A 25163-nucleotide genomic window follows, 5' to 3' on the forward strand; every position below is an offset into this window, starting at 1 on the left:
TAATTTCAAGCTCTGAAGAGTATAATAATAATAAAAGTATAATAAAAGCATGGAACCAAAGGGTCCATTGGGTTCCAATACAGACTTGTATGGAACCATTCGGAACCCCCTCAAGGAACCGTGATGGATGACTCCCCGTGGCTGTTGATGTGATCGTTGTTGATGTGTAGGACGTGTGTTGCAACTGTAAGCCCTATCTTTATTTAGCCTTCCCTAACCTTCCACCCTGAGTCCACTGCTTGTACCAGTGTTGTGTGAAAATAACTGAGAACGAAAATACATCGCATGGATGCAACTGCGACGTATCCTCAGTGATTTATCCCAAGGTCATCGGGGTTTCGGGTCTCGTGAACATCATACCCCTCACTCAGGTGACCCAGCCGGGGTGATCAAGTCCCGATTTACGTCCCAGTAGCTACCCTCGATCAGACCCACTAGGGAAAGACCAGGGCCACACAATCCGTTGGAACCACTCCGGAACTACTATGCCGGGACTGAGAGGTACAATTCTTGTACAATTCTATTCTACCCCTGAGCCACTGGCTTGTACCAGTGTTGTGTGAAAAAAGCTGAAATACAAGCTCACAACGCGTCACATGGATTCATTGTGACATTATAATGATGTGATATTGGTGAACCAATAGGATCCACCGCCTGTTTTTGACGGGCACCCGCCCCGCAGGCTAGGTTGAAGGTGTCTTAAGGGGCACTTCCACAGTCTCCATCACCACCAGTAACCATAGTGATAGAAGACAGCGGGACATCATTTGACATGAGCATGGCATGTTCACTGGTGCTCATGCATGAGTCGTCATTCTTCCCTCCATCCCACATACGTATCGTTGCTGTCGTATCTCCTACTCTTAACTTAACCTTTTTCCATAAATTAATGCCCTACCTCGTTGTATGATCTACAAGCTCACACACATGTCACATACGTTGTGATTGATTGATTGATTGATTGATTGATTGATTGAATTAATGAAAATGTTGCACAAAAGCGTAGCAGATCGGCAAGCTCGAAACGCGAAGCGACACATTTTGAGCTTGTCGAATGCTATTTTTTATTTATTTTTTACATGTGAGGGTTCCAACTGACAGAGATGTTTTCCTGAAAAGCAACCTTTTTTTGTACATACGAGGTTTGAGGCCAGGCGGCGTGGTTATGCTGCATCGCATCTGTTGCTCCACTTTAATAATCCATCTGAGAGGCTTCTCCTGGGGGTCGCTGTGCTGTGAACTATTTCTACTTAAAGTGGAGGAGGAAATTACACATACGCCAGAATAGACATGGCGTGTGACACCGTAGTTGGTGGTGCTCTCAGGAATTATTTTGCTATCTTACAACAAGGCACCACAGGAGCAAAGGTAATCATCGTTGTTGAGAAGGAATGGGATAGGGATAATGTTATTTTGTTTTGTTTTCCCTCGAATGCGGCAAGGCACACCACCGCTATATAACTGACTTTACAGCGTGACTTTCTGTCAGTAGGAAGCTACGAGACCATTAAGGATGAAACAAAGACACCTTCGCAGGGCTAATAAATAGCGGAGAACAAGGTTATTTCGTCCCCCGGAATATTTTGGTTCTGCGTCATCGACGCCGTGACAAAGTGCGACTGCCTTCATTAGCGGTTCAGCCCGCCCTAATATTTTATAGACCTTTAGTGAGTCGGCATTATTTCTACATGCTCGCTCACTTCTACTGTAGGCGGCTATCCGTCTCCTGTAGTATTTCTTTGCCTCACAAGACGTGCTCAGCTCTTGTTAAATGAGCCGTTCAAATCTGCGATTGGCAAAGTTTAGTTTCAGACGGGAGGAGCGCTTGCGTTGGGAGAACAATGTAGTGTAAGAGTGCATAAATAATATTAGCATCAGACTAAACACAAGCACACGTGCACACACACACACGTGCACACACATGTGCACACACGCAGTGGTGGGCGTCGATAGGGCTACAATACACGTATCACAACATAATGGATCACAGGAAGATTGCTACACAATAAAAGAGAGAGAGAGAGATGCACATGTTCATGTAATGTGTGATACATGCACTAAGCAGTGACTGTACTGATAAGAACCTTAACCTTTACTTAAGTAAATCATTTTGGTACTTTTTTCCACCACTCATCACAAACGGAGCATGGTGATTGGTGATGGCCCCTGTTGCTTTAGCTGATTGGTCAACGTTTTGTCCACCCATTCTCAAGCCACCTTTCCCCAGCCATATAAAGGTCAACTGACATGAGACATGTAACTACCTCTGGTTTCCGACGTCCCGCTGCTGCTGCTGCTGCTGCTGCTGCTGCTGCTGTGTGTCACATGAGAAGTCCCGCTGCGTCTCCAGCCAGATTAATCCATTAAGACCCCGAGGCCGCTTCTAAAAAAGAAAATGTCTTCAAAATCAGTTACAGTTCTCTGGAAAACCTACAGTATGTTCCTATGTTAGTGCTTTCACGCTGAGGAAAGGCCTGTGGGCCCAAATGTCTGCATGTTCTGCTGTATTAAACAAGGATCAAAGTGAGTGCTGCTATTCCTTTTATATAGACTATTTTAGCCAGAACCGTGCTCCCGATGCACATTACACACACGTATACTGTACCCACCTCATCTCCTAACCTAACCATAACCGCAAGCATCGGAGCAGACGCTAGTCCGCATGTCGGACTAATGCCCTGTCTGAATTACATGCGGTCCCCCAACTTTTTCAAGGACCTCTTACTGTACATGTACAGTATGTATAAAGGGTATGCGCATGCATGATGAAGTGAGTGCCAGATTGAATCTAATCTAAAAATCTAATCTAAAATAGAGTAGCGAAGTGTGTTTAACACAATCAGCGCCGGGATTTCTTTCAAAAATCTTGGGGTGCCGGGAAGACGTGACCGCGTTTACTCTGTAAGCCGCCCCCTTCTGTTCCGGACAAAAACCGGGAGACATAGTTTTGCTTGCTTACATCACTATCATTACGCTAAAATCGCTGAATAATCCCTCGCTTCATATTTTGAACGTTGAAATCAGAAATGAAGAGCTTAGTATATCCATCTGGTCAAAATCACGGAGAGCTCCTTAGATTACGCCCACTGAGCCTTCTTTGTGAGCGGTAAACAGGGAAGTGAACGGCAACGCGCATGCGCGAAAAGTAAGTAAGAGTATGGTGCAGAAGGAGAGGCCAACTAAAAAACGAATCTGAATATTTTTCTCTCGTTTGATATCAATGAAAATGCGCTAGGACGTGTGTACACGTCCTTTGGATGCGTCGGTTGGGTTAGTTGACCTCCCCACACGCCGTACGTCTGAATGGGTTAATGTCGTTGAATTCTCTGTTTGGACGTATGGGCTGTCAAGGCCAGAAAGTCGTTTTTTGCTACTCATTAGGCAATGATGATGTCACACGCATATCGTCTATTTGGCTGCTGCTGCTGACCCCCATCTGAACATATTTTGTTCCAGGGATGCCCATAAGCTTTGAGTCACAAAGATTTGAGTCACAAATGTTCGCTTTAAAATAATATATACACTCAAAGATTTGCACAAAGTTTCACAATTACTCAAAATAGCAGATCTACTATACATTACATATGTTATATATCTGCTATTTTTTTGTATTTCTTTTATCCTGACACACAGACCCATATAATGTAGCTAAAACGACACCGGTGCGTTCCCGGCTGTAAAGGGTCGACCTCCCGCCGTCTTGTTCTCTTCATGTATTATCTTCATGGATTATCTCCCTCTGTCCAACAGCTCTATGATTGTGCACCAGTGAGTCAGGAAAGCAGACCAACAACCTATTGCCACTTCAGTACCTTTAACAACTGGACTGTACTATAGCCTAGCCTATCCTCCCCCATTCTGGGCAGCATGCCACCATGGGCCGGTTGAGTTTAGGAATACAGTCAGCGAATGATATATCCGATCCACAAGACTGCCCATAATATTCCACCACTGCCTTGGGTGAGGGGGGGGGGGGGGGGGGCACATAGCAGTTTGCTGATGTCTAGGCAGAAACCTCTTATCTCCCGTTTAATTTAATTACATTTTTTCAGCTTTTTCCATAAATGAACGCCCGCCTACGCGATCACACTAAGCGTCAAACGAGAGCATAAAAAGTAACATCTGCTTGTCGATCTGCTGCTTTTTGGCAGTTTTTGAAATTTAACCCATTCTGACCTGAGATCAGATTCAGACGAGGTTTCCACTGGACACACACTGGTCTGATTAACCCATTCTGACCTGAGATCAGATTCTAAAAATGTCAGTCGTTCTTCGAATTTTTCAAAAATAGCAGACCTACAAGCTCGTATCGCGCCACTCGGTGGCGCGATATGAGCTTGTAGATCTGCTATTTTTCAATAGGTAAAGCATAACATGATGCTAACACCAAAATGGGTGCCCGGTCAGAATGGGTTAATCCTGAAAAGTAACAACTAGTTTTGGACATATGAGGTTTACAGCCAACGGAGACGATAGTGATGTTGTCACCGAAAAGCCTGTGCCGTGCTGACAGGCATCTTTATGTATTTATGTGCTGCAGTGAGCCTCCACCCCCCCCAACCCCTGGTGATATGTTGGCCTTTTCCCAAGAAAATCCTTCGCAGCTGTGATGGTTCTCTAAGATTTATTATTTTATTTTCTAAATTCAAGGACCTCCAGTTCAGTTTGGTATCCATTAGGCACTGTTGAGTAAACCAAGTGGTTTGTATTTATGTATTTATGTGCTGCAATGAGCCTCCACCCCCCAACCCGTGGTGATATGTTGGCCATTTCCCAAGAAAATCCTTAACAGCTGTGAGGGTTCTTTAAGATTTATCTAAATTCAAGGACCTCCAGTTCAGTTTGGTATCCATTAGGCACTGTTGTTGAGTAAACCAAGTGGACCCATAAGTGTCCATTTGGTTTGCGTTGTGTCACGTTGTGTTGTGAGCTTTCAGATCTCTTACTTTTGGTGCTTGTGTGTGGCGCTGTAGAATGATCAAGCTTGAATTTACGAGAAAGAAACGTTCACCTCCAGGGATGCAGCCCACTGAGCATTTTTTGGTCTAATAGGCGTCTGATATTCGTCTAAAGGGCCGTCTAAAAATGGGATAAGAAATGTCTAAAAATGAAAGTTTCTATTGCTCAGTGGGAGGCCTCTACAGGGGCTTGGCTCTCTTCACTACCCCCAGCGTTTAGTCTGTTTTCTGGGTGTGCAATCAGGAAAGCGTAGGCATGGTGGTTCCGGCATGGTAGGCCTGCGGCCTGCCTTCACTTTACTTGAGGATTGCAAGTATACTTTAACGTTGCTGTCGAGCATAAATGAACACCCTGGCCTACTTGATCCCACTACAGCGTCACATGAATGCATCAACTGTAGCAGATCCGTAAGCTTGAAATGAGGCGCGAAGCGACACGTTTAGATCTGCTATCTAATACTTCTCCTCCACTGCTTCAGAGAGGCAGTTGTACTGTTTTTAGTACTACACTACAATAATGTGGCAGCTTTCAGTTAGTTAGTACTTACTTATGTACTTTGCATAATGCAAATTTACCCCTGAAGCTCCATTCTGATCCCGTTCCTGATATTCGAAAATCTACCAGCTCATCAATTTTACTATGGTACTATACTGTTAAGAAGAGTACTGTAGTAGTTTTGGACTTTTACTGAAGTCACATTTTGAATATTTTACACCGTGGCATTGCTACTTTTACATCATCATCATCATCATCATCATCATCATCATCATCATACTATAATTCTAACAATGTCTGTCTGTCTGTCTGTCAGAAACACCGCCTTATCTCATCATTGCCTGCACCAATCACTCCCACAGGCATTGACCATATGAATATGGAGGTCTTAACGGAGCCCTTTTTTCGATTTGACACATTAATGATTAATAATGAATTTATTAGTGAATTAAAAATGCGCCCGGGCGCAGTACCCCAGTACGGGTAAGGGCTAGTAAATAATAAACAGAGTATTTCATCTACCACTGAGCGTATAGGGAATGTTGAGGTGTTTGTACTTTGAGTATTTCCAATTTCCAATACTTTTACTTCTACTCCAACTCCACTATCTCAGATCCAAATATTGTTCTTTTACTCCACAGCAATTATTTGACAGCTATAGTTAACACTAACATGTTGATTATTATTACAAACAACCACTTCAGCCCTACAGTATATACCGTACATTTCGGCCATTTGAAAATAGCCGATCTACAATCGGTCTCCTGCGACGCATTGTGAGCTTGTAGATGCATTTGAAAACTTGCAAAATGGGTACATTCTACATAATGAGTACTTTCTACTTTGGCTACTTTAGGTAATTTAAGTACATTTTTAATTCCTGACTTTTACTCGCAAAAGAGTATTTCTACATTGCAGCATTGATACGTTTAATGATGCGAAGCCTGCAGAGATGGTTCAGGCAGGCAACTCGTGAGCGCGGCTACCTGATCAGGTGACTAGTCTCATGCACTCTTTACCTGATCAGAGCGGCTATTTAAACTTTTCTACCTACCTGTTCATTCCTGGCTTCTCTCCTGCCGTGCGGCCATGCGCCGCTGCTGCTGCTATCTCCCTGCCTCGCTTGCTGTTAACCTGCTGCTCATGAAGTTTTTGCAAATCCCACCACCTCCCCAACATCCACCTGTGTACAGGCTCTGTTTCTAGATCCCCTGCATGGGGTTCTTATTCATTCCCTGTAACTCTACTTGCCTTATAATTTAACTAAAAATGTTAATGTTACAGGAAATGGATAGGGACAGAGCCCTGATGCCAATCTATGCTTCATATTATCTATGCTCAATAAATATATTCTAAATTCACTCTAAGAGTTGTCTGACTGTGAGTATACCGGTTCCACCACTGGGGAACATGGTGCTTTAAAAAGATTCTTCAGAACCAGACCGAGGCGGTGGTGGTAGTGGTGCCGGGTCCAGAGGGGATGCATGTACTGCAGCTTGAGAAGAAGATGGCCCTGAGATAATCAGCAATCAGGGAGCGTGATTAATCTTAATCATAGGGTCATACTGGAGTCCCAGCTCTCATTAAGGAATGTAAGTGAGTAGCACTGGAGAGCAGAGGGCTTCTTGTGAATGGCGCCGTGCTTTAACGCATTAAGACCTCAGGCAGATTCTATAGGAATGCCCTTCAAAATGTGTTTCTCAAAGCATTTTCATGCCATGGAGAACACCCAAATCGATGTGTATTAGGCTGCGGATCCCCCTTTCTGTAAATGTGTTGTGCCAGTGACCGCTCAGAAAAGATTTGTATTTAAAAAATCACACCCATGTGAACTGAGTGGTGCAATTCCCCCCCCACCCCCCTCTCTCTCTCTCTCTCTCTCTCTCATATTAGCGGCCCCCTACTGGTACTAATAAGTCATTTACTCGTGCTCAGATACACACGCACACTCACAGACATTGCTGGTTGTAGGAGTGGTTGCACCACTCAAAAAAAGAATAATATTAATACTTTCAAGATTTTTCTAAAATATCATACATACAAGCTCGCAGTGCGGCACGAAGTAACGCACCGTAGGCTTGTAGATCTGCCATTTCTTATAGCCACGACTTTTTGCCTGAGGAATGTCTATGGCCGAAAGCTTGCACAGTATTAAGAAGAATTCGCAGTGTTTTGGAGTGTGTTGGAGGCTCCCTTTAAATTAAATTAAATTAAATTTGAATTGCCAATGCTTTAAAATCTAAATGACGTGGATGCTTTCTCGGGTTTAATGCGTTAATTCCAATATAAAGTGAAGTATTAATCAGGGAGTAATAGTGATTTATTAGCAGGGGATGTGATGGAGGGGTCAGGCCTAATGACGGCTCCTGACAAGCTTTAAGAATTGTTTAGCAGAGAGAGAGAGAGAGAGAGAGAGGAACTTTGCATGATGAATATCCCCCCCAAAATAAATGGCCCCTGATATGATAGATCTGCTACTTTCAGCTGTTTCAGGTATTTTGAAGAACCAACTTCTAGGGATCTGAACCAATTCATTTGGTTCAAAATTAGTCGGAGAAAAAAAACTAACTGAACCGGTTCAACCCTGGCGGAAAGGGGGCCTTTGAGAAGCAGTGTGGGTGTTTGGAGAAGTAAAGGTATTATTGAGGCCACTGTCTCTTTGACTATCTTAAATACCAATCCCATTGGTATTCTACCCGGAGCCATCCCAAACTAACAGTGTGTTTGCTCTGCCGTCGCTGTTTGAATGTGCCTGTGAACGGATTAATGAAATGCACATTTTAAAGCCTTTTGTATAAAGGCCGCTTTACATACATTACCTACATACATACAGTTAATACACCATTTACCATTTTGTGAATGATAATGATGATGATAATGATAATAGCAGTATGTGTTCTTTCCTCCAGGGAACACCAGCCAGTTATGTGAATGGCTGTATTAATAGCATGATTCTCTTCCAGGATACACCAGCCAGTTATGTGAATGGCTGTATTAATTAATAGCATGGTTCTTTTCCAGGATACACCGGCCAGTTATGTGCGCTACAGAGTGGACCAGGACTTGTCTCCATACAGTGGCAGCATCTTCGACGTGGAACCGGAGACCGGCCGTATCGTCACCAAGGTTAACCTGAATGAAGACCCTATGCTCGTTTTTCTGGTAAGTGATGCATGGAGTGCGTGCGTGTGTGCGTGCGTGTGTGCGTGCGTGTGTGCGTGCGTGTGCAGCATAATGTTGCTGTCTGGCAGAAAACTCCATAGTCGTAACTTTTTGTGTTATAGCGTAAATTAACTTCCTACTTGATCGTACTACAGCGTCACACACATACGTAGTATCAAAAGCTGCAGATCCACAAGTTGAAAAAAGAACATGAGTTCTATAGTGGATCCAATGTACAGTAGTTCTTATTTATAAAACGCAAAGACACACTTAACTACTTTTACTTTATTGTTTTTATTTTTTTCTGAAATAGCCAAGTATAGATGTGCCATTTTTGCACGACGAAGTCGGGCATTCGTTTTTCAGAGAAAAACTAAGTTGAAACATGGAGATACAAGGTTTCTGCCTAACGACATCGATATGATTGAACAATTTAGGAAATTTTCCTACAGTAACAGTAATAATCACCACCAGCCTTTATTGTGCCAGTGGGATAACAACAAACACAAAAGAACAACAGATACAGCACAAAATAAAAGCAATTTACATAGAATCCCCATGTGAGACAGTTTGTTTAATGCGGCAACGGCTGAATGGACAAAACATTTTTGTCCATCTCAAAGTTATGCATTTCCGTCCAGATGGCATGATTGTAACGTGATGGTTGAGAGGATGATAATAATAATAATGATAATAATAGCTCAAAATGATATGGCGCTTTTCTAAGTACCCAAAGCGCTTTACATAAAACACTAGGAAGTAGGAACAAACTTTATTCAAGAAAACAAAACAAAAAACCAAAGCAAAACTAATACAATATTACTGCAAGGTTAAAAACATAAAAGGCTAAGCAAGGGATGGGGCGACATCTTAACCAGACCTCAGTGGGGGAAAGCTATTTTGAAGAGGTGGGTTTTGAGTGAGGTTTTGAAGGAGAGGAGGGAGGGGGCATTCCAGAGGTTGGGGTAAGAAACAGACCTTCAGGAGGTTGGCTTCACTAGACCTGAGGGGGCGGGAGGGGACATAGTGTTCGAGAAGATGAGTGAGGGAGTTGGGGCCAATGAGTAGTATTTCTGTGTTGTTTTTCATCCATATTTTGATGAGATATTGATGAGTGCTAGGCGTGTGATGTCTTTATCATTCATTTGAGAAAGCATGGTGCGTGGGAAGGCCAATTATCTATCTTGTATGTGCATGTAAAAAAATATATACCGGTAATTTATATTCTGTTACAGTAGCTTTGAGCAATTTAACACCATACACATCATTTATTTTCAAATCAAATCTTGGAGAAAAACTATTGTGCTTTTTACTCCTCTGCAATTATTTGAAAACAAGTCTATTGCAATGAATGTAGACTGTGCTGCCTTTGGAATGGCAGTTTGGTAAATGTTTATAATTCTGTCATTTAATTAAGTTACGTTAAAAGGTGAAGTGTAGTGTAACAGGTTTTTACTGCCCTCCAGTGGTGGAAGTACAAAGTGAAACGAAACCTAGTAGGGCCAGCATTTCTCAGTAAAACAAAACACAGTTGCATCAGCATTTCACCACGGAACCGTGAGCTGTGCGCATGGTCTGCTGATATTATTCTTTAATGCTTTGCCTTGGACATTATTGTCTGTAAGTACTTTGAAGTTCTAGTTAATCAGTTCAAAGAGTATATTTAATTTAGAATGTGATTTTTGCAGAATGCCTTAGTTGGTTATTATGTAAATTGTGTAAACACTTGGTCTGCATGTTAGTTTACTTCTGTAGTAGCAGTAGCCTTTTTTTGTGTTTGATTTCAACATTGTGTACCTAGTTCACTGCAAATAGCCTACTAATAATTATGCATACTATATTACTCACACACTCACACATTTTCCTTGTGTTAATTCATTGTTTGTGTATTTCTGTATTGTTTCAGTTTTACAAAATTACCTGCAGAGACTCAGTAAATTCAACAAAGTCAAGCCTTGTCTCTTTATTGGAGGATCTCAGAACACTGTTAACTAGCTGTCTAGCTACACATGGGCACGTGTTGCAAGGGCAGCATAGTAAAAAGACAGCAAGTACAGCGGGCTCCGCACAAGATCATAATCAGCAACCATGAGTCTACGCTCAGGAAAGAAATACACAATGAATGTTAATGATGAACAAGAAGAGGAGATAGAGGATTCAGAAATCCCGGCACCAACAGGACAAGAGGAGGAGCATGAGGCATCTCAAGCAGATTCTGTCAAGTCTTCACACAAGTCCTCTCACAAGTCCTCTCACAAGTCTTCAGCCAAATCTAAATCTAACGCATCCTCTAAGGCATCCAACAAGTCATCACGATCCTCAAAATCATCAGCACATGTAAAGGCACAGGCTAAGGCAAGGGCTGCTCAGGCTGAAGTGGCATTTGCTAAGCAAGAAGCTGAATTGATAAAACAAAGGGCGGAACTTGACGCCACCTTCCATGTTCTCGAGTCTGAGAAGGCTGCTGCTTCTGCTTCTGCCTCTGCCGCAGCCTATGAGGAAGCTGCGGAGAGTGAAAGTGAGGACGAGTACCAGGAAGTGCAAGAACACCCTGTTCTACAACAAGCTCTCAACTCAGAACAACGCACCAGAGAGTACGTGCAGCAGCTCCCTAATACAACACCAATTCCCCCTGTTCTACAACAACCTGTCACCCCAGCACAACATACTAAGCAAACACCAATGCCCCCTGTTCTACAACAGTCTGTCACACCAGCACAACATACTAAACAAACACCATTGCCCCCTGTTCAGCAGCAACCCAAACACTCACCAGTGTGTTCACCCGAGAGAGACGAGAAGCCATTAAGAACCCCTGACGCTAATGACAGCGGCATTCCACAATATGGAAGTGTTGGAATTAAAAAAGAAGAGCCAACAAAAAGCACACATCTTCTTCAACACTCAGGCAATCCCTTTAAAGGCTACTACTCACCTGAGCCTCCAGGTGCACAAGACTTTGCTAGATACCTGATACGCAGAGAATTGGTGAGTTCAGGTCTTCTCCAATTTGACGATCGACCCGAACATTACATGTCATGGAAAGCATCCTTTCACAGTGCAATTAAGGACTTAAATTTGTCAGCCAGGGAAGAAATGGATCTGATGACAAAATGGCTTGGACCCGAGTCATCAGAACAGGCAAAAACAATCCGCTCTGTATATGTTTTCAAACCTGAAGCAGGCCTTTACACTGTCTGGCAACGTCTGGAAGAATGTTATGGAGCGCCAGAGATCATCGAAGATGCACTGCTAAAAAAGATTGAGAACTTTCCCAAACTAAATAACAGAGACAATATCAAGCTCAGGGAACTAGGTGACATTCTGCTGGAATTGGAATGTGCCAAAGAGGATGGCTACCTAGTGGGGCTCATGTATTTGGATACACCTCGCGGGGTAAAACCCATTGTGGAAAAACTTCCATACAGCCTCCAGGAGAAATGGACAGCTCTGGGATCCAAGTACAAAGAGGAGAATAAAGTGACATTTCCACCTTTTTGGGTCTTCTCCAGGTTCGTGAGGAATCAGGCAAAGGTGAGGAATGATCCAAGCTTCTCTTCTCCCACTCCTGACACCACACCACGAACAGAGAAACCTGTCAAGTCCAACTGGAAAGCCTCTGTAAGTGCACATATAACCGAGGTGGATGCAGAATCATCGGATGACAGCGAAACCATTCCTGCGCAGAAGTCGGAGGAACCAGACAGACAATGTCCTATACACAAAAAACCTCACCCACTGAAAAAGTGTAAAGTATTCAGAGGCAAGTCCATGGAAGAGCGCAAAATGTACCTGAGAGAGAACCGCATTTGCTACAGATGCTGTGGGTCCACACTACATATGGCCAAAGACTGCAAGGCGCAAATCAAGTGTCTTGAGTGCAATAGTGACAAACACATCTCGGCCTTGCATCCAGGTCCTCCTCCAGCAGCTATAGAGAGTATCCGGGCTGACAAAGAAGACAGCGGGGAGCCAAGTGCGAATTCAGTAACCTCAAGCTGCACAGAGATATGTGTAAGTGGAGAAAGCCCACGCTCCTGCTCCAAGATCTGCTTGGTTAAAGTTCATCCTGCAGGCAAAAGAGAGAATGCTATTAAGATGTATGCGGTGCTCGATGAGCAAAGTAACAAGTCCCTTGCCAAGACAGAGTTTTTTGACCTCTTCAAAGTCAAGGCCAATTCATCTCCTTATACTCTGAGAACCTGTTCAGGGACAACAGAGACGTCAGGCAGAAGAGCCGGTAACTTCATCATTGAGTCTGTTGATGGAAAATTACAATTTCCTCTACCAACCCTAATTGAGTGTGACATGGTTCCTGATGATAGGACAGAAATACCTTCACCAGAAATTGCACGCCATCACACTCACCTACAGCCAGTCGCCGATAAGATTCAACCATTGGACCCAGCCGCTCCAATTCTCTTGCTCTTAGGAAGAGACATCTTAAGGGTACACAAGGTGCGCGAGCAAATAAATGGACCCCATGATGCTCCTTATGCGCAGCGGCTGGACCTAGGATGGGTCATCGTGGGTGAAGTGTGCTTAGGAACAGTACACAAACCATCAGAGGTCAATGTCTACAAAGCAAACGTGCTGCAAAATGGTCGTGCATCCTTTTTCAGCCCATGTCCAAAAACCATCCATGTGAAGGAAGACTACAGTGGTATGATACAGAATCCTGGTTCCACCTTCACAGCCAGCAAGAAAGAGGATGCAGGCCTCACAGAGAGCACAGACAACCTTGGATGCATGGTGTTTGAAAGGTCAGAGGATGACGACAAAATCGCACTATCCATAGATGACAGAATGTTCCTGACCATCATGGAGGAACAGGTCTACCAAAATGAGGACAGCAGCTGGGTGGCACCGTTACCGTTCCGCTCCCCTAGACGTCGTCTTCCAAGCAACAGAGAACAAGCTCTGAAGCGCCTCAAGTCATTGCGCAGAACTCTTGAGAGAAAGCCGGAAATGAAGGAGCATTACATACAGTTCATGCAGAAGATGCTGGACAATGGTCAAGCCGAGCCAGCTCCACCACTAGAAGAAGGTAAAGAGCACTGGTATCTGCCAACATTCGGTGTGTATCACCCACAAAAGCCGGATCAGATACGGGTCGTTTTTGATTCCAGCGCTGAGTGTGATGGAGTATCTCTCAATCAAGTGCTCCTCAGCGGCCCAGACTTGAATAACACCTTGTTGGGAGTCCTTCTGCGGTTCCGGAGGGAACCCATCGCCCTGACAGCAGATGTGCAGCAAATGTTTTACTGCTTTGTTGTGCGAGAAGACCACAGGGACTATCTCCGTTATCTCTGGTATGAAGATAACGACATCAACAAGAACGTGACAGAGTACAGAATGAAGGTCCACGTGTTTGGAAACAGCCCTTCTCCGGCTGTGGCCATTTACTGCATGAGGCGAGCTGCTCAAGCAGGTGAGCAAGAACATGGATCTGACGCAAGGCAGTATGTTGAGAAACAGTTCTATGTCGACGATGGCCTCGCTTCATTCTCCATGCCTCATGAAGCAATAGACGTCTTCACACGAACCAGAGACATGTTGGCAGATTTCAATATAAGACTACACAAAGTGGCATCAAACAGTAGCCAGGTGATGAAAGCGTTCCCTGCAGATGATCGCGCAAAGAATCTTAAGGATTTGGACCTTGGAGTGGATCCTCTTCCTCTTCAGCGGAGCCTAGGGCTCTATTGGGAGCTGGAAACAGACAGCTTCACTTACCTGGTGTCCAGTGAAGAGAAACCCTTCACACGAAGAGGAGTCTTGTCGACTGTTAACCGCTTGTATGATCCTCTAGGGTTCGTAGCTCCCATAACATTACAAGGGAAAGCCATACTTCGGGAACTCTCATCTGAACAGAGTGAGTGGGATGCTCCTCTTCCCCCTGAAAAAGAAAATGATTGGAGGCAATGGAAAGACTCTTTACAGGCTCTCGAAGACCTCCACATACCTAGGTGTTACATTCCAGTCTCACTATCTTCAACACAGAGAAGAGAGCTGTGTATCTTCTCAGATGCTTCCACAGTAGCTATCGGAGCTGTGGCCTACTTGAGAGCTATTGACAATGAGGGACGATGTCATGTTGGATTCATCATGGGCAAGTCAAAATTAGCCCCTCGACCTGCACACACCATTCCTCGTCTTGAGTTGTGTGCCGCCGTTCTGGCTGTTGAAATGTACGAACTAATCAGAGAAGAGATTGACATTGACGTGGATGCCGTGAAGTTCTTCACAGATAGCAAGGTCGTGCTTGGGTACATCCACAACTGCACTAGACGCTTCTATGTGTATGTTTCCAACCGGGTAAATCGGATTAGGAGGTCCACACACTCCGACCAGTGGTTCTATGTTGCCACGGACATGAACCCTGCAGACCATGCCACCAGGCCTATACAAGCAGCCAATCTACAGTGTAGCAGTTGGATCGCAGGCCCTGCCTTCTTGTCAAAGCCCAACATGAAGGACATATCTGAATCCAGCCCCTTCAGCGTGGTTGATCCGGAAGCTGACGCAGAGATTCGACCTGAAGTTACAACTCTGAGTACTAAAGCCTTCGAGTCTACATTGAGCTCGGAACGTTTCGAGCAGTTCTCAAACTGGAACATACTCTGTCGAACAATAGCCCGACTCATCCATGTTGCTGCTTCTTTCAAAAAGACCTCAGACAACACAAGAAGCAAAGGATGGAAATGTTTCAAAGACGCAGTTAGTGCAAGGGAGCTTGCACAAGCCAAAGCTGTGATCATTCGTTCTGTCCAGCACAAGGTCTTCCAAGAAGAACTACAATGTCTTGGAGACGGACAGACGTTCCTCAAGCAAAGTATCCTCAAGAAGCTGAATCCAGTAGTAGACGAGGAAGGTTTGCTTCGGGTCGGAGGTCGTCTTTCTTCAGCTTACCTGTCAAAGGAAGAAAAGCACCCAGTGATTATTCCACGCACCCAGTACATTGCCACTCTAATCGTTAGATACTATCACGAGCAAGTAGCTCACCAAGGGCGGCACATCACTGAAGGAGCTGTCAGAGCAGCAGGATACTGGATAATCGGGAGTAAACATCTGGTTTCTTCTGTTATCTACAAATGTGTCACCTGTCGCAAACTAAGAGGGAGGTTACAGATCCAGAAGATGGCAGACTTGCCCATCGACAGACTCATGCCAGAGCCTCCTTTCACCAGTGTTGGTCTTGATGTCTTTGGACCATGGACCATCATGACACGTCGTACGAGAGGTGGTAGTGCAGACAGCAAACGCTGGGCTGTACTCTTTACGTGCATGTCTACCAGAGCAGTTCACATTGAGCTGATTGAATCCATGTCAACTGACAGCTTCATCAATGCTCTGAGGAGGTTTTTCGCAATCCGAGGTCCAGCAAAACTTCTCCGCTCTGATAGAGGGACTAACTTTGTGGGTGCCGCTAAGGAGTTGGCTATCAACACGGAAGATGTAGCAGTGACAAACTATCTTCAGAAGAAAGAATGCACTTGGGTTTTTAACCCTCCACATTCTTCCCACATGGGCGGCTCGTGGGAAAGGCTTATTGGAGTTGCCAGACGCATTTTGGATGCCATGTTGCTTCAGACAGGCCCCACTCGTCTCACACATGAGGTCCTAAGCACTCTAATGTCAGAAGTAATGGCCATCATGAATGCACGCCCCCTGGTGCCTGTATCTACTGACTCCGATATGCCTACAGTCCTCTCGCCTGCAATGCTTCTCACGCAAAAGACGAGTGTTGTTTCAGCTCCACCAGGAGACTTTGACATGGCTGGGATGCTTAAGAAACAGTGGAAGCAAGTTCAGTGCCTTGCCGATACGTTTTGGAAAAGGTGGAGAGGAGAGTATCTATCCACTTTGCAGAGTCGACGGAAGTGGACTGAAGACAAGCCAAATGTCACAGTAGGAGATGTTGTCCTGTTGAAAGACAACCAAGTTCACAGAAACGACTGGCCAGTGGGACTGGTCGTTAAGACTCTGCCAAGCAGTGACAAGAGGATCCGCAAGGTGGAGGTGAAGATTGTGAAAGACGGAGCCGTCAAGATGTTTCTGAGGCCAGTCTCAGAGATTGTAGTCCTTCTGTCGGGAGAGACTTCTTGATAGAACTTTTACGTTATTACTTGCATCCAAGGACATTCCCTTAAGGTTGATTATCTTAGTGATACAATGTTATTGTACCAAAGCGGGGAGTGTGCTGCCTTTGGAATGGCAGTTTGGTAAATGTTTATAATTCTGTCATTTAATTAAGTTACGTTAAAAGGTGAAGTGTAGTGTAACAGGTTTTTACTGCCCTCCAGTGGTGGAAGTACAAAGTGAAACGAAACCTAGTAGGGCCAGCATTTCTCAGTAAAACAAAACACAGTTGCATCAGCATTTCACCACGGAACCGTGAGCTGTGCGCATGGTCTGCTGATATTATTCTTTAATGCTTTGCCTTGGACATTATTGTCTGTAAGTACTTTGAAGTTCTAGTTAATCAGTTCAAAGAGTATATTTAATTTAGAATGTGATTTTTGCAGAATGCCTTAGTTGGTTATTATGTAAATTGTGTAAACACTTGGTCTGCATGTTAGTTTACTTCTGTAGTAGCAGTAGCCTTTTTTTGTGTTTGATTTCAACATTGTGTACCTAGTTCACTGCAAATAGCCTACTAATAATTATGCATACTATATTACTCACACACTCACACATTTTCCTTGTGTTAATTCATTGTTTGTGTATTTCTGTATTGTTTCAGTTTTACAAAATTACCTGCAGAGACTCAGTAAATTCAACAAAGTCAAGCCTTGTCTCTTTATTGGAGGATCTCAGAACACTGTTAACTAGCTGTCTAGCTACACATGGGCACGTGTTGCAAGGGCAGCATATAGACAGTAAACTGTGTGTGTGTGTGTGTGTGTGTGTGTGTGTGTGTGTGTGTGTGTGTGTGTGTGTGTGTGTGTGTGTGTGTGTGTGTGTGTGTGTGTGTGTGTGTGTGTGTGTGTGTGTGTGTGTGTGTGGTCTTCTGCAGCTGTACGTGATTGCCTATGACGACGGGGATCCTATAAAGTTCAACACCACCGTGGTAGAGATCACTGTGCTGCAGCCCTCCCGCATCCCCATCTTCACCCAGGAGGACTTCAGGTAAAGAACTCTTCCTCATGGTGGAGAAGACTCCTTCACCTGGTACATGCTTACAGCTGTAGCAGGCAGCTCCAGTTCATAGTGCTATAGAGAATATGCACATTTTTCCACCAATCTCATCTAGACTGAGTAGCAAAACATATGATATGAGCAGCACTAGCATTGGAGTTTGGAAGTGCTCGTTGGAATTTGGAAATCACCCAACGGTCCTGCGTACCTTGTGTTTTTTAAATTGCCATAATGCAGGAGGAATGCAGGACGTTGCTTTATTGAAGACGAACGCTTCCAAACTCTGACACTTGATAATAATCACCTCATCAAACCCTCAGTCGACTCGACTGCAACTTTTACTGACAGCAAGTCGACTTTAAAAAATCACACGTCGTTAATGCCAAACGGTATAAGGCTTTTTGAAACAAAACAACCAATCTTTTGCATTCACTTTGGGACAAATTGCAGCATTTATTCTCTATTGAAAAAGTATACAAAGCAGCTTTGTTTATACATATGTGCAGTAGGTCTAGCGGTCTACTCGGTACAGGTTGGCTAACCTCCAAACTCCCTTTGGGGTGTGTGAAATCAATGGGAAGAATGTGTGTCTGATGTCTTCTCAGTGTAGTGGGCAGGTGTTTAGAACGTGTAGCTCTGGCTTCCACTGTGTCACTGTGTTTGCTTGCGTTCTTTGCCTAAGCTTGGACTGTGTTGTGGCTGTACTTGGCGGGTATACTGTGAGAACCCTGTGACTGTGTGTGTTGTGGCTGTACTTGGCGGTGTACTGTGAGAACCCTGTGACTGTGTGTGTGTTGTGGCTGTACTTGGCGGTGTACTGTGAGAACCCTGTGACTGTGTGTTGTGGCTGTACTTGGCGGTGTACTGTGAGAACCCTGTGACTGTGTGTGTTGTGGCTGTACTTGGCGGTGTACTGTGAGAACCCTGTGACTGTGTGTGTGTTGTGGCTGTACTTGGCGGTGTACTGTGAGAACCCTGTGACTGTGTGTGTGTTGTGGCTGTACTTGGCGGTGTACTGTGAGAACCCTGTGACTGTGTGTGTTGTGGCTGTACTTGGCGGTGTACTGTGAGAACCCTGTGACTGTGTGTGTGTTGTGGCTGTACTTGGCGGTGTACTGTGAGAACCCTGTGACTGTGTGTGTGTTGTGGCTGTACTTGGCGGTGTACTGTGAGAACCCTGTGACTGTGTGTTGTGGCTGTACTTGGCGGTGTACTGTGAGAACCCTGTGACTGTGTGTGTTGTGGCTGTACTTGGCGGTGTACTGTGAGAACCCTGTGACTGTGTGTGTGTTGTGGCTGTACTTGGCGGTGTACTGTGAGAACCCTGTGACTGTGTGTGTGTTGTGGCTGTACTTGGCGGTGTACTGTGAGAACCCTGTGACTGTGTGTGTTGTGGCTGTACTTGGCGGGTATACTGTGAGAACCATGTGACTGTGTGTGTGTTGTGGCTGTACTTGGCGGGTATACTGTGAGAACCCTGTGACTGTGTGTTGTGGCTGTACTTGGCGGTGTACTGTGAGAACCATGTGACTGTGTGTTGTGGCTGTACTTGGCGGTGTACTGTGAGAACCATGTGACTGTGTGTGTGTTGTGGCTGTACTTGGCGGTGTACTGTGAGAACCATGTGACTGTGTGTGTGTTGTGGCTGTACTTGGCGGTGTACTGTGAGAACCATGTGACTGTGTGTGTGTTGTGGCTGTACTTGGCGGTGTACTGTGAGAACCATGTGACTGTGTGTGTGTTGTGGCTGTACTTGGCGGTGTACTGTGAGAACCCTGTGACTGTGTGTTGTGGCTGTACTTGGCGGTGTACTGTGAGAACCCTGTGACTGTGTGTTGTGGCTGTACTTGGCGGTGTAAACCCTGTGACTGTGTGTTGTGGCTGTACTTGGCGGTGTACTGTGAGAACCATGTGTTTTTCACTCTGTGTGTGTTGGGGCTGTGTTGGGCAGTGGTGGAAAGTAACTTACAATGTTGAGTTATTTGTACTTTACTTGAGTATTTCCGATTTCCAGTACTTTTACTTCTACTCCGCTACATCTCAGAGGCAAATATTGTACTTTTACTTACTTTGTAGATTATTATTGCAAAACATCCATTAACCACTTCAGCCCTATATACATTTTGGTCATTTGAAAGTAGCCGATCTGTCTTGCGATGCGAATTGTGAGCATGTAGATCACCTTTTTTGAGCGCCGCCTCCGCTCCATTACGCAGCCATGTAAAATATACAGCAACTTTAAAGCTATTGTGAGAATGCGACAGGAACTTGTTGCATTCTCAATAATGTGTTCTGCAAATAACCGCCATCCGAGTTAATATTAGGTTAATATTAACGGGACTATAAAACAAAGTTAAACTAAGTAAGGAACACCTTTGTACTTGAATCTGTAATGTGTAACTTTTTTTAATGAATATAATTTTGTCCAACCTGTATCAAAAGGTCATGTCTCGCCTAGACACAGAAGCTGTGACATTAATTTTGACCAAGATTGAATTCATCCCAAAACAGCAAACAGGCTGTGAGCTCAATGGTCAAAATGTCAGCACTTGTCATGCTGCCTAAGGGAAAGGGGGGCATTTGCATTTCTTTCACGGCAGTGTTTTACAGACTGGTTAAAGGGCATGGGATCAAGCCCCCTTTTGATGTCTGTGTGCACGTGCTTGCCGTACAAACTTCCGTGTTTGTAGTTTTGTATGGTATGTAGCCTGGGTTGGCACTGAGACCTTTAAAGCAAAGCTGGTTAGGAAGTGGATTGATTCAACACGTGTAGACAGATCAGTCACAGTCAAGGTGGGGGAGACTTCACACACAATTCTAATAGAATTTCAGAAGGCTTTTATGCATTAAACAGTCAGCATAAGTCCTGCCCAACCTTTCAACACTTCAGCTGTGTGTGTGTGTGTGTGTGTGTGTGTGTGTGTGTGTGTGTGTGTGTGTGTGTGTGTGTGTGTGTGTGTGTGTGTGTGTGTGTGTGTGTGTGTGTGTGTGTGTGTGTGTGTGTGTGTGTGTGTGTGTGTGTGTGTGTGTGTGTGTGTGTGTGTGTGTGTGTGTGTGCACGAAAATAGCATGGTTGTTTTTCACCACCTGTGCACAACCCACGCACATATATTTACTGTATATATGATTATATGATTTTGGGTGTGCCAGTACAGTACAGGGTACAGTAGAGGGACCCCCACACGGTAACTCTGTCATTTCTTAACCGTTCCGGACATGGGGCCGCTCATATAAGGTTACAACTTACATGTAAATTGTAACCTTAACTGCATGTGCCGCCTCTGGGCGACTGATTTCCTCCCGCGGGATAATAAAGGTATCTATCTATCCACATTGTGCGTGACGGAGCTGCAGTGATTGATCAATGCTGCAGGGCTTGCTTTTCTTCCAGCTCGGAGGAAAGCCTGGTATTGGTTCCAAACTGGCCTGTGTGATCCGGTCTATAGCCACGGATACCAAAAACAACATACGGTGGTTTCGTTTTCCGGTGCCGTTTTGGGTCCTCCAATGCCCCTTTACATGCTGGTTCCCCCAATGCCCATTTACATGCTGGATCGAGTATTACTCCAGTTGCTACGAGTTCAAATAAAATATATACCAAATTAATTATTCATAATAAGCTAAACTACACCGCATCAAGGGTTTTATTGGGTTAGGCCCCAAAGTGACAGTATGATGCCCTTAATCATCTTTTCATGCATGGCCAAATACATTTTGGGGGTCCATGGACATGGAAATGTTTGACAATCACTGCTCTGTCTGAAACATCCCTCACGGAAGATGTGTTTTTTTTTTTTTTTTTTTCACCACTGTTCTTCCTCTACTGTCTCGCCAAACCATTCGGTTCTGGCAACCCAGAGGAAACACACGCCTCGCAATACTTTGTGTGAAGCGATGGCACTCAGTTACCGCGGCAATCTGGTATAAGCTGTGCCTGGAGCTCCAGAGCACACAATTAAAACACCTCCGCTGCGGCGTTGCCTGCATGACTTAATGATTTCTGCGCAGGCTTTATGGTGGGTCTCTACTCTCTCCCATCTGTCAGAGGGGAAAGTGGAGCGTGCTGTACAGTCATTGTTGTGAAAGAGAAAAGAGCTCGCACTGTTGTAAGCAGCGCTATCAGCGGGTGCAGCCACCTGCTTTTCAGAGACCATGTCTCACGCATTGTGAGCTTGTAGTTTGGCAAGTGGCCGAATTGTATGTAGGAGGGCTACATGTTTTGAAGTAATAATCCAACTCTACTCTAAGTAAAGTAACTAAAGTTTTCAAATAAATGTAGTGGAGTAAAAGTACAATATTTGGATCCTAGATGTAGTGGAGCATAATAATAAACGTATTGGGAATTGGAAATATTCAAGTAAAGTACAAATACTTCAAAATTGTACTTAAGTACAGTACTTAAGTAAATGTACTTATCTTCCACCAATGCCCCCGGCCTACTATGATACACTCTTGCACGTCCTCTCCTCTCCTCTCCTCTCCTCTCCTCTCCTCTCCTCTCCTCTCCTCTCCTCTCCTCTCCTCTCCTCTCCTCTCCTCTCCTCTCCTCTCCTCTCCTCTCCTCTCCTCTCCTCTCCTCTCCTCTCCTCTCCTGTATATGGAGGAGACTCACTGGCCACGCTGCAAAATGTGCAGCTGAGCACTCTGTTTCTTTGGCTGCCTGCTGCTTATCTCCCCCACTGCCTTCACAATCTATTCCGAATCACATGACATTCACTTCTTCCCTTGACACGTCGCAGTTTGCTCGCCTCTCGTCTTCACCTGCCAAGCCCCCAATTCACTCACTTTTCCTCTTGCTGTATCTCTCTCTCTCTCTCTCTCTCTCGTCCTATATCCATAATCTAACTTTTTGTGATTTAAAAAAGCATCAAAAGTAGAAGATCTGCAAGCTTGAAATGTGGTGCGAAGCGACACGCTTCAGGCTTGCAGAGCGGCTTGCAGAGCGGCCTGTAGAGCGACCTTTGCCTTTCTCTCCTAGTGTCTTTTTTGTGCGTGTGCATGTTTATGCACGTGCGTAGAGGACTTGATTGATTCAGTGTGAGGTTTTTAGTTCCGTGTAATTAAATGATCATTAGTCATCTATTACAGTACATCGACTTCGGTCTCAAACCATTGGTCGCCCCATTGATTTAATTGCAGTGTTTGTGTCCACGCAGCAGCAGTGGCAGTTTCTATTGTTGTTCTATTGTTTTTACATGCTTTTGGTAGCAGAGCAGAGCACACACTCCGGGCGCAACAACAGTAATAATTCTGCCTTCATTTATGTCTACGTATAGTACTGTACTTATCTCCACCACAGCCCCCCCATCTCTCTCTCTCTCTCTCTCTCTGTCTCTCTCTCTCTCTCTCTCTCTCTCTCTCCTCTGCCTTCACAATCTATTCCAAATCACATTCCCTTGGCACGTCACACAGTTTGCTCGCCTTCACCTGCCAAGCCCTTAATTCACTCACTTTTCCTCTTACTGTATGAGATTTGGGGTATTATAACACTGTCCACATTCCCTGTATAGCGTAAAACTCTTACACCTCATACCCACAGCTTGAGAACCCTGAGCGACACCCGGGGTTAAACTGTTCACGTGGTAAAGCAGCCATGTCAGCATTGAGCATATACCGTTTATCTAGTATTAGGCCACGTATCGACAAACAAACATAGCAGACAGGTGCCCCCACTAATCACCAGGCATGTCTGGCAGACAGGTGCCCCACTAATCCATTTTGGGCGGGATCCCTTTTGGTTCAAGCATTCTGTTATACTTTAGCTATTGAAAAATAGCAGATCTACAAGCTCATAGCGCGCCACCGAGTGGCACGCCATGAACTTGTAGGTCTGCTATTTTTGAAAAATCGTAAAAATGCGGCACAAATCTTTGAATAGGTATATATTCTTTCAGAGCGAACGTTTTTTTTTCTTTTTTTTGACGCCAGGCCTAAATGGGCTAATCACCAGGCATGTCTGGTAGACAGGTGCCCCCACTAATCACCAAGCATGTCTGGCAGACAGGTGCCCCCACTAATCACCAAGCATGTCTGGTAGACGGGTGCCCCCACTAATCACCAAGCATGTCTGGTAGACAGGTGCCCCCACTAATCACCAGGCATGTCTGGTAGACAGGTGCCCCCACTAATCACCAGGCATGTCTGGCAGACAGGTGCCCCCACTAATCACCAAGCATGTCTGGCAGACAGGTGCCCCCACTAATCACCAAGCATGTCTGGCAGACAGGTGCCCCCACTAATCACACTAGGCACAGAGTTATCTAGTAAGAGATAACACATACAGCACAATGCATATAAGGTGTCAGCCCTCGATCAGCCATAGTCGAGGTGCCCAACAGGCTCAACCACACTTACTTTCAACGTGTTTTGAGCATGTCATTAAAGGCAAGACATTTTCTAAAAAGTTCCAGACCCACATGAACGCACCCAGGGTGCCGGCCCGATTCCGGGGAGCCGCCCTGCGTCCGAAACGGTTGAGAAATGACAGAGTTACCGTGTGGAGGTCCCTCTACTGTACCCTACTGCCACTGTAGGCTACTGTACTGGCACACCCGAAATCATCATATATACAGTTAATACGTGCGTGTGTGTTTGTGTGTGTGTTAGGTTGCGCACAGGTGGTAAAAAACAACCATGCTGTTTCCGTGCTCCGACTCACCCAGCCAGCCAGATACCCAGCCAGCCAGCCACACACATAGCTCCGTAAGGGAGTGGTTGCACCACTCAAAAAGTCTGGGACCGAGTCCACTTCAATTCGGCATAGAGTAGCGCAAGCGTCGATCACTCTCTGCTGATTTCTGATCGTCTGCACCTTTGTTAAAATGACGCACACACGTACACACACACAGAGACACTCCTCTCTGCTCATGCCGCACAGCTCCGTCTAGATTCTCCCGGCGGGAGCTGCCTATGCCATAGAAAGCATACTGTAGGTGGACCCCATGCTACTAAATATGTCCTTGTGTTTTTCTAAACCATAGCAACAGCCTTGTTAAAGTTCCTATAGATGTGTGGCTGCAGTGGGAGAATTGATTTAGTGCTTTGTGTGTGTGTGTGTGTGTGTGTGTGTGTGTGTGTGTGTGTGTGTGTGTGTGTGTGTGTGTGTGTGTGTGTGTGTGTGTGTGTGTGTGTGTGTGTGTGTGTGTGTGTGTGTGTGTGTGTGTGTGTGTGTGTGTGTGTGTGTGTGTGTGTGTGTGTGTGTGTGTGTGTGTGCTCTCTAATAGCTGTTGAGCCAATACATGTGACAGAGGGCTGTCCAGAGACAGCAGAACTGCTGTGACCAGTAGTGGAAAGTACTGTACTTGCTCCATTATAGGTGGGAACCCCTTTTTGTAACCCTAACCTTCAAAGCGGAAATCCATTTTGGTACAGTATAATAAATATACAGTATAAAGCAACATATGTGT

The 25163-nt window shown here is 45.0% G+C and overlaps 1 protein-coding gene across 1 annotated transcript in view; it reads left to right on the forward strand.

Moving 5' to 3' along the window:
* Window positions 1-25163, forward strand: part of LOC308328207 (protocadherin-15-like) — a gene marked incomplete at both ends in the record, with an annotated part of 276193 nt that overhangs the window by 201469 nt on the left and 49561 nt on the right. The window contains 2 exons of the mRNA XM_080781948.1: window positions 8476-8616; window positions 17636-17748. Of these exons, the coding sequence (XP_080638074.1) occupies window positions 8476-8616; window positions 17636-17748 (254 nt within the window). The remainder of the gene's footprint in view (window positions 1-8475; window positions 8617-17635; window positions 17749-25163) is intronic.

The sequence above is a fragment of the Protomyctophum bolini genome (assembly GCF_963924005.1).
Source record: "Protomyctophum bolini genome assembly, chromosome: 14".
NCBI classification, from domain to species: Eukaryota; Metazoa; Chordata; class Actinopteri; order Myctophiformes; family Myctophidae; genus Protomyctophum; species Protomyctophum bolini.